This window comes from Apaloderma vittatum, unplaced genomic scaffold (assembly GCF_000703405.1).
Source record: "Apaloderma vittatum isolate BGI_N311 unplaced genomic scaffold, ASM70340v1 scaffold9292, whole genome shotgun sequence".
Classification (NCBI taxonomy): domain Eukaryota; kingdom Metazoa; phylum Chordata; class Aves; order Trogoniformes; family Trogonidae; genus Apaloderma; species Apaloderma vittatum.
The window spans coordinates 26,396-36,735 of NW_009704146.1; the positions used below are offsets into that span (position 1 = coordinate 26,396).

The 10,340-nt window shown below is 44.4% G+C and overlaps 1 protein-coding gene across 1 annotated transcript in view; it reads right to left on the reverse strand.

Moving 5' to 3' along the window:
• LOC104270527 (NADP-dependent malic enzyme, mitochondrial-like) overlaps window positions 1-10,340 on the reverse strand; it is a gene marked incomplete at its 5' end in the record, with an annotated part of 41,782 nt that overhangs the window by 23,099 nt on the left and 8,343 nt on the right. The window contains 2 exon segments of the mRNA XM_009864918.1: window positions 10,285-10,334; window positions 10,337-10,340. The exon segment at window positions 10,337-10,340 is cut by the window's right edge and continues 62 nt beyond it. Of these exon segments, the coding sequence (XP_009863220.1) occupies window positions 10,285-10,334; window positions 10,337-10,340 (54 nt within the window).

The window sequence follows — 10,340 nt, forward strand, 5'->3', positions numbered from 1 at the left end:
GATGTCCATTGTGTAAGGACTCCACACCGTGTGGGTGGATGCCTGAAGGGGGCATTCGCTGTTTTGTGTTTGTCCTCCGGAGCAACTGCTACGCGTACTGGAGCCCTGCTTCCTACAAAAGCGGCCGGACATCGCCTGCTGATGGGAAGTAGAGAATAATCGTTGTTTTGCTTTGCTTCCGCACGCGGTATTTGCTATTGCTTTATTAAACTGCTTTTTTATCTTAACCCACGGGCCTCTTTTTACATCTTCCCTCTCCCCTGTCCATCTAAAAAGGGAGTGATAGAGTGGCTTTGGTGAGCTCCTGGCCTCTGGCCAGGGCCAAACCACCACATCTACTCTAGGGGATCCTGCTTTGGCAAGGGGTTGGATTCGATGATCTTCAGAGGTCCCTTCCAACTCCTACCCTTCTGTGATACTACGCTTGCTGTCTACAGGTGCAGGAGGCCTCTTTTTAGAAAAAATGATTGTAAAGTGAGTATTTGAACAAGGACTTCTGAAGATCCCCTCTGCCACATTTAAGTATCTTTACATTTGTGGCTAGAAATGAGGATGGCCCTGTGGAGAGATCTTGCAAACTGCGGTGCTAGGAAGAGGCTCCTGAGGTCAGTCTGCCTGACTTTGTTGCCAGCTCTCATAGACTGTTCCATGCTTCTGCCGATCCCTGTGACTCTTCTCCTGATTTTCAGCTCCGAGTCTGAAGAAGAGTTTGAAGCCGAGAGCAGCAGGTCACATCAGGACTGGATGTTTTCCAGTCCAGGAAAGGCACGGCCAGCTAAGGTTGGCTCCCTCCAGTAATTTCATCCTGCATCTTCTCTAGAGCATTCTGTGATCTTCTTGGCACCTGGGACATTAGCAGTTAAACATCCAGGCTCAAGTTGCCTTTATCCAAAAGCAAAGCTCAAATGTAGACTATCAGGATTTCAGACTGAAACAGAGCAAGTGCAGCCTCCAGTTTGGTTTCTTCCATTCCCAAGTTCTCCCTGCCTCCCTTTCAAAAAATGATTTTGGATTCAAATCTGTTCCCACTCCTCTTGGACACACTGAAATGTGCATTTCTTGAGATCTCTATAGTCTTACATCTCCCTGTGGAACTGGAGCTTTCCCCTTAGCATGAGTAATTCTTATATTTGCAAGCTGTGGAAAAGGATGCTTGGACAGTTCATTTCTGTAACTCTCAAAGTTGGTTTGGAAAAAATTCAGACATGCTGGATAGAAGTGAAGAGACACTATAACAACGAAGTCTTTTATGGTCACTGAATATTATGCAAGTTAATGTCTTAACACCTACCCCTTAACCACTACAACACATTTACACTTTTCAGGAAAAACGAGATCTTCTGGAGTTACAAGCCATATTCTGCTGTACTGGTTTGTTGCATGGCAGGTTAATGTCAGGTGCAGACTCTGATATCCTTTGCTGAAGGCTCTGTGTTTTGGGTTTGGTTTGAGTTTATTTTGGATAAAAATCTGAATCTAATTTCTCTCTAAAAACAGTTCCTCACTGCTGTCTTGTAACTGATGACACTAGAAGAGTCATTATTTAATACGGTTACCATGGTTCACTGCTGGCTGCTAGACCACTGTCTGGGGGCCCTTTTCTCTACCATCTCTGGAATTAATTTTGCCATTTTATAGAACTGGAAATGAAGAGATTTACTCATTCTGTTCTTTCTCATTACAAAAAATAAATCACTAGTCTTTCATGGTAAAGATTATATTACCGTCTCATTAGTTTGCAAATTTGGGCCTTTTATGTCATAAATAATCATGACCTGAATTCTGGCTTTCTCTCTCATACATTGCAAAAATTTTCCTCTAAAAGCAGCATCACTGAGAAAAGCTTTAAAGAATGGTCCCATACACTCATTTTAGCTTTACCTAGCAAATTTTGCACAAACAGGATTTATAGTGAAATAATACACTATTGATCAAAATAATAGTATAAGGCTGCCACCCAAAGAAGGATGACTCTAGGAGCTAAACATATACAATATTAGAAATCTGTTGTTAAAATTAACACCTGAAAATCTTTATTAAGAATTTACTACATTTCCTGGAAAACAAAGAAGCATAAGTTTCCCACTTTATCACTGTGCTGTTGCACCGGTGCTGTTACTGTCAATCTGGAGCGACAAAGGTCTCTCCGGGCTGTGCTAACGGGGAAGATGATGTTGACAAAGTCTGCATCCCCTGTAGAGGATGATAAACATCTCTCCTGGATGAGCATGAAGTGTGGAACAGAAGAGTGTGAATCCCAGAAGAGGGAGGCAGATGTTTTCCTGGTTACATTGCTTGTAGCTTCTTTATTCAAGAGACTTCTCAATTGCCTGAACCATCCCATTATGCAACTTTGGTTCTTTCATCCTCATTTGTATGTACCTCTTCGAGTTCATTCAGCCTCATTATAAGCCAGGAGGTCAGAGAGGTAAAAAAATCATGAGGCGGCAGTTACCATTTGAGAAGCATCTAACCAAAACTGCACAAGTCAAAACTTCAGGGGTGGCCTGAGGACCTGTGCTGTGCATTTGCTGACCGGTATCAAAACGGCACTTTTGTTCACCATGAGTAGCGACTATAAAACATTCCTACATGTATGAAAAAAGAAATTACAAGAAGGTCTGATTTCTTTATGGAAGGAATCACAGATAGGAGGTTCCAATCCCTGTAAGAATTTAGCATTTTTAGCGCTGCTTTCAGTCATTCAGAACTTAAGCAATCTGCTTTGAGGCACTGTAATCCCTACTCATCGTCTTAGATAAAAGCAGGCGGAGAAGAGCCAAATTGTCCAAAAGTTTCAAATTACCGAAAAAAAAGAAAAAAGTTTCAAATAAAAATGAAATTTTCCGTAAAGGAGCCCGTCAACAGAAAAAAATCATGCTTGGCAAGTGATGAGCACTCAGGATTGGAAAACCAAAGCCCGCTCTAGGAAGTTAAACAACACTAGCCCCTGAGTCTGGTCAGTGTCCTGAGGCCATTCTTACTGTTAAAGTGTTAGCATGATCCTTGGCAGGCTTTTGGTCTCTGCCACACATTTCCTGGCCACAGTTTCGGAGTCAGTTTAGTCAGGCACCTCCTCGAGAGGTCAGCTGGAGCATTCAGAGAGAGAAAAGTCATTTCCATAAGGTCTTTGCAAACTTGAGTTCTCTCAGAGTAGAGTGGAAGAAAACTCGGCTGCTGTCCCATCTGACCCCAAGGTTGACTTCAGGCACAGAACAAGAACGCCCACGTTAGAAATAGAGGCAGAACCAGCAATCTTAATTAAGCAAACACAGGTGCCAAGCTAAGAAGAGGCTTACGGGGAAAAAAAAAGTGCCTTCGTTCATCCCACATAAAAAGGGTGCAGGGCCCAGGCTCATACTTGCTCCTGGGGATCCAGTTCCTACCCACCTCTGAGTCTGCTGATGTCCCTCACCGGCAGTTGTTGGGCTCTTTGCAACAGGCCAAGTTACAGAAAAGCAGGAGAATGCCCCAGAAAGCTGTGGCTTTTCTACTGTCATTCATGTCGGGGAAATCCAATTTCAGGATTGCACACTCTGCTTATTTGTATGCGTTTCTGGCCAGAAGGGAATCCCAGACAGGTAAAGAGACAACAAAAAGACAAAATTATTACTTGGAGGCATGAAGCCAGTGCACTATCGTTTACAGGGAGAGCTTCCATTTGTGTGCTTGCAGGCTGCAGACACAGGTTACACTTAACATCAGGAGCATCCTTTCATTTTTAAGACTTCCACATAGCTAAGAGGATGGCAAGTTTTCCCTTAAAAAAACTGATCATGACAACTAAAATTTTGGTAAGTTAAAATAAAAGCTGACCTTTCGGTTCCAAATCCGTTGAAAAAACCCATTCAAACCCTCACTCAGTACTGTGATGTGATTTTATAACATTATTTATATCACTCATTAAATAGGTCTAACAGTGCTAAAAGGATAGGTACGTTAGTGAACATGATTATACCTTTCTTTTGAAATGGAAATGTAATGAGTACGGTCCATTGATTGCCAGGTTAATCGTAGCATGCTGAAAGCTGGACTCAGGGATCCACTTAAAGGTCACGACTATTACAGCAGATGTAGCAGTTATGATGGTAGTCACGACTGAGACAAAAATGCAATTGCTTTTATGCTAGAACGTATTTTAAGCCAACAGATAGGGGGTTTGCATAAACCTGTAGCCTTTTGTATTGTAGCCAATAAAAAATTTAGAACTCTGGGTCCTGAGTTTAGTAATCCCATGCCAGTGAGCTGCATCATGAATCCAATAGGACTTGGTGTCTGCCTCATCATCATCATAGGCTGCAGATGATTTCTAATGTTGGGCAGGAGCCTCACTAGGCTTCTGCCAACATAAAGATATCCACCACGCTCTGAGGCATAGAGCCTGCTGTGGATTTGGTGCGTGCCGAGTCAGTGAAAGTGACCCCTGAAGCACGATAGCAGGAAATCCCTGAATCTCACTGGGATTACTGGAAGCTGGGGGCTCTGCCAAGGACTGCATGCTGGCTGTTCTTGGTCACATGTCAGGGTATCTTCTATGAGCTACTGTCAGAGACAGGATACGGGGCAAGATAAAGCCAAGATGAATCACAGAGTTCTTGGGGAAAAAAAATCTTGAAAAATCACAGTAAACTTCATTATAGTCGTTACAGCAGAAAAAAACTGAAGCAACTCTTTTGTGCAGCATATCTCAGGACTTCCAAACACTAAGGACCAGCACTAATGGCTGCTATGGTCATTCTTGTGGTTTTATGCCAAACGTGGTCATCCTCCTTGCAGTCGATCTAAGGACATACTGCAGCTGGAGGTATAAGGCTTCTTAGGAGCAGGGCACATGCAGGAGATGCAACCATATTAGCGCTGATCCTCAGAAGCAATGGAGCCTCACCACCTGGCTTCCACACGAACAGATCTTCTCCAGCTACATCTGTCTGAACCAGCTGTGGTAAATCTGGCTTAGATGGAAAAGCACAGAGAGAAAGCCTAGAGCAGAGGGCTTTCTGACGTCTGTAACTGCGCTATCCCAAAGGATCTGAAGGCAAGGCAATACAAGTCCATCACCACAGTGATCTTGTAGCAGCACATCTGGACCTCAATCATTTCTCAGTAGCAGACATTAAATATCATCCAGTGACTAAAAGCAGATCACAAGAGCTGGCTGATGAGCTCATCCCACACCAGGCCAGGATCATGGATGGGGATGCCTCTTCCCATTACCACCACTTCTCCTTTCTGGACAGTGTCAAGAGTCCCTCTGGCCATGGTAACTGGGGTAGATGGGAAAGAATATTCACCTTGTATTTATCATATAGAACGATTTAGGTTGGAAGGGACCCCAGAGATCACCTAGTTCCAATCTCCTTGCCATGGCAGCGACATCTCTCACTAGATCAGGCTGCTCAGTGCCCCATCCAGCCTGGCCTTGAACACCTCCAAGGATGGAGCATCCACAGCCTCCCTGGGCAATCTGTGCCAGTGCCTCACCACCCTCAGGGTAAAGAACTTTTTTCCATGAAGGTTGGAGTTGGTCTATACCATCAGCCCTGCCAGGGCACGGGTGATGGTGTGCAGGTCTCCTGACAGACACACAGATGCTGAGGAGGGACTCTGGGTCTTAGCAGTGTTACACGAGGGCTTTCTGGAGGCCAGTGGCACCTAGAGACTTTAGTCTTTCAGGATCAAGTAGCCAAGTTAACTACAGTATCTGAAGAAATAACATAGGGGTAATTGCAGTGGTGACTTTGTTTCCAAAAGGTGCTGGCAAATTTGGGACCCATGGCCCAGGAGAACTGCTGAAACAGAGGCAGGTTGTTTCTGAGCAGGCTCTGTTTGCTGGAGAGAACATGGGAACCGGCTTAGTATGTTTGTGGGTAAAACTACAGTGAGGGGATTAGGCAAAGAGAAATCAGGTGTAAAACAAGCACCCTTATGCTTGTTTTTCCTTAAAACCAAGCTCAGCAGAGCTTTTTTCCTTCTTCTCCCACTTAGAGAAACTGAGTGCTCATTCTCCTGATGTCTTCTGTGCTCTGCCACAAGGCACAGGCTCACAGAAGGCTTCTGTTTCCCTGCTCACCCTGTTAGTAAGTGCTGATGGAAAAGGAAAGGGGAGTGAAGTTACAACAGCTTAACGAGGCTTCTGCGACAGGGTTTGCTGGCGTGCGGTGGTGCCTCTTGCAGAGCTTCAGGCTGCATGCTCAGCGTGAGCCAGCAAGTCACTGAGCTAAGCATTCGAAACAGAGGCTGGAGCCTGGGGACAGGTCATCTGTCAACACCTTGGCACGTGGAGCCACCACGCTGCACTGTTACTGTGTGACCAAAATACAGAATGGGCAAATGGAACAGGACAGATGAGGAACTGGTCTCTGGTTTCGATTCCAGTTTAGGAAGAAAAAAATTTCCAGTGTTAATTTGCCTTGAAAGTGAGCCTGAGGGTTAACACATATTGTTCCTGTGGATGCTGGGCTGATGGTTTGACAGAACCAGGGGGAATGGCTGCAAGTTGCAACAGGGCAGGTTTAGGCTGGACATCAGGAAGAAATTCTTCATGGAACACTGGAACAGACTGCCTAGGGAGGTGGTTGAGTCGCCATCCCTGGATGTGTTCAAGTGTCGTTTAGATGTGGTGTTGGGTGATATGGTTTAGGGGTGACCTTGTAGTGCAGAGTCAATGGTTGGACTTGATGATCCCAAGGGTCTTTTCCAACCTGAATTGTTCTATGATTCTATGATTTTATGATTCCATGATTCTATGTTCTTCAGAGCCCAGAGAAGACGCACCAGCATGACATATCTTCCATTGCATTTTGACTTCAACCCAATTTTGCTCCTGTAGGCAAGGCCCAGAAATTCTGTGGGTTACTCCGACTATGAGCCTTGGACACTTTAGGTGAATATTTAGTCCAGCCTACAAAAATGTACCACTTCAAAAGTGAGACTGACTTGCCTTTTTCCATAGTAACTGAGGAGAGGGAAAACTGAAGCAGTGTATTTTCCCTTATGAAGTGTATTACTCATTGTGAGAAAACAGCAATTTGTCAGGCTGTTTCGTTCAGTCATAGGCTATAGGCTAGGCTCCACAGGCCAAATTTTGCACATTTTGCACATAGTCACCTCCCATGAGGAGCAAAAGGCATAGGATGAAGCTCTTGTTCAAGAGCTCAGTCATTTCACATGCTTTAGGTGAAAGAGTAATGAATGGAGGTCTAGGCAGCAGGAAAATGCAGACATTTATCCAGGTGTTTCAGAAAGGGCTTTTCTTTCAAAAGTTGCCTAGAAGTCACACTTTATTTCAAAATACTGTAAGTGGTAACTCTGAAGGCTCTGACACACCCCTTGTTTCATTGCTAGGTAGCTATTACGAGACCAGGAGCCCTTTCTGCTGACTGTAGGGGTCTTCAGCTAAAGAAATTTGACATCTGTTTGATATTATCATTCCATTAGAAGAGTAAATCTTCACTCCCCTGGCTTTCTTGTGGGCTCTGACACATTCCACTTCACTGACAAATGTCCCTTGAGCCAGCAGTGACTTGGCAGAGTGGGAGGTACTCCTGCAGAGGAACTGACAAATGGTTTCCATGAGAATTTGTAGTACCCTCAGGAAGCAGACAGAATTTCTGCATGAACATCGAGCTGAAAAGGAGAGCCCCAAATTGTAAGAGATCTGCGGCAACCCAGAAGGTTCCTCCCCAAATAATTGAATTCACGTAAGAAGCTGAAGATCACAGCAGTTTGTACTCACAGGTTTCCTCACATGTGGAAGCAGGCAACAATAAAGCAACGCGTCCTTGACCTTCTGAACAATTTCTGATTCCTCTTGTAACAGAAGCGTGAGCTCCTACTAGGTTGCCTCCAGTCATTCCAATGGAAATTTGAGATCAAGTGAATCTGTTTCTTATAAATTTGCCAAATCCAGGCTGATAGCAGATTATTCTTTAAGGTATGCTGGTGGTCAAGATGATAACATAGGGGAATAGCTTCTTTGACTCAAGGATCTCCAAATGCCTTACAGATGTGAATGGAGATATGCAAAGTGGAATTTCCCAGCCCCATTTTACAGAGACCTTTTGGGGGGCTTACTGCATTCCAAGCAATTCATCCTGGCTAAGAGAAATAGAAAAGCTGGGACAGGGGCCCCAGGAACTTGATTGCCAGTATTTGGATGAAAACATTAGACATGACATCACCTCCTCACAAGATAAAAGTTCATTGTTTTGGGGCTGAGTGTCTTCTCCCTTCAATGTGGAGATTGGCTCATGTAAACTTAACACAGGAAAATATCAGCCAACCCTTCCTCTCCAGCAACAAGCACAGAAAAGGAAAATTGTCTTTCTGGCCCCGTCACTGACATCACAGGAGTAGTGGGTGCAATGAGCTTTGCATTTAAAATCATGAGCATAAATCTCAGAGGCAAATTTGTGGTAGCAGAGACCATCATCCGGGTTTGCATTCTATTCTTCCCAGTCTATCATCAACACCAACACTGTAATACTCCCGTGGTCTCCTGGCCAGAAGGAAGTGGGACAGTTTCCTTGAAGGATTAATTAGTAACTGCAATAAAAACAGACAAAAACCCCACAAATTGACCCTGACAACTCTCAAAGTTTTTCTACTTCTAAAGCCTCTTGTGATTTCCTGGCTGTGTTTTACCAGCTTTCTAGCTGCCAAGAATTTCTTTCTCCTAGATAATCCACAAGTTTCAAACATGATACTACACTGTAATCAACTGACATTTCAGCCAAGCTTTCTTATCAAATATAAAGAAAGACAAACCAGAGCACAAACACAAAATTCTCTCCTCTATAGTCACCCTTAGGTATTTTAAATCCAACAGACAAGGCAGTGTTATGACGTTCATATTCACAGATATAGAGGCTATAGTGCTGGCTGACAGTTTCTGTACACAGTAAGTGCGCAACTGCAGCTGGGTGGGCTGATGTAGAGTCATATGGGACATACTACTGACCAGCAAAGGAGAGACTCCTGTCCCAACAGCAGCACTGCATGTGCACAGGGTGCAGCACAGCTCTGCATGGATCCACCACAGCAGCAGATGCTGAAATTCTCCGTGTCGCGCTCACCCCTCTCATCACTTGCTTCATCAGCTCTGACTGAATGGTCCTGGGCATTTCGGCCCCTATTTCCCACACCCCTCCACCCAGTCAGACTGTATGTAAAAACCCGCTGCTCAGTGGATGGGGTGGGTGTTGTCATTAGTCACTGGACATGATGCCTCCTACCTCAAGGGAGAAGGATGAGCTGCGAGCTGATGACATGCTCACCACCCACTCCCTTCCATTTAGGCAGGAACACACACACACACAGAGCTGGCTGGGGACGCAGAGAAAGGGAAGATCAAACACAGCTCCTTCAGCTGTGAAGAAAAGACCCTACAGCACACAGACAGGCAGCAGCCTATTAATCAGGCACAGACTGCAGCTCTCTGCCACTCTTTATCAATATCACCTGCTGCTTTAGGAAAGGCAGAAAAGGCTGGTTAGCAGGTTGGGGCTTTCCAAATACTATTTTTTTCCTTAACAGTGGTTCTCACTTATGGTAACCTCTCCAGATAGTCATGGAGATTTTAACACATTTTCTTTTTTCAGAAAGGGGAACTCATTACAGTGCAAGAGGTGCACATACAGCACTGAGGTTGTGGTTCTTCTTTTCCCATATCAAATTTCCTGGTGGATCTGAGACCTTCTATCCCAGCTAGTCAGTAAGAATGGAAATACGCACTTGGTCTGTCCCACCATTAAAAAGTCAATGCTTATAATCCTGGCATTTTCACTCCACAGACTTAAATGCTACCAGAGAAGGTCCTGTTTTTAACAAAGTGATAGGTAGCCTGCAGACTCAGACCGACTGCAGACTCTGTGCAGTAATATGCCACTTCCAGTTAGAAGACTTCTTTCACAACGGTGAAAGCTCAAAACTTCCTTTTCAAAATGCAAACAAACCAAAGCTTAGATTCTGCCTATGCTGAAAGAGGCTCACAAAGGCATGATGGAGGCCAGAGAGAGCCCACAGGGCATATGTTTGACACCTCTGGCCTATATAGACAGGAAATGATTATAAATAGTCAGTCCCATTTCAGTTCTCTGAAGACAAATATTTTTGACACAGAGTGCTCAAGCACAAAGAGTCATTTGCAGACCACCCAGGAGACTTGCATTTAAATGACCTTTCTTTGCTTGGACGATCAATTTTACTAATGTTTATTTCACGAGTTGCAATAGTTGCTCTGAAACGGAAGCAGCCCAGAGGAGCCATGTATATAACCCCACTTACTTGTCGGTAACTGCCTGCATAAACTCATCAATCAGTTCGTCGTACTCTTTCACACG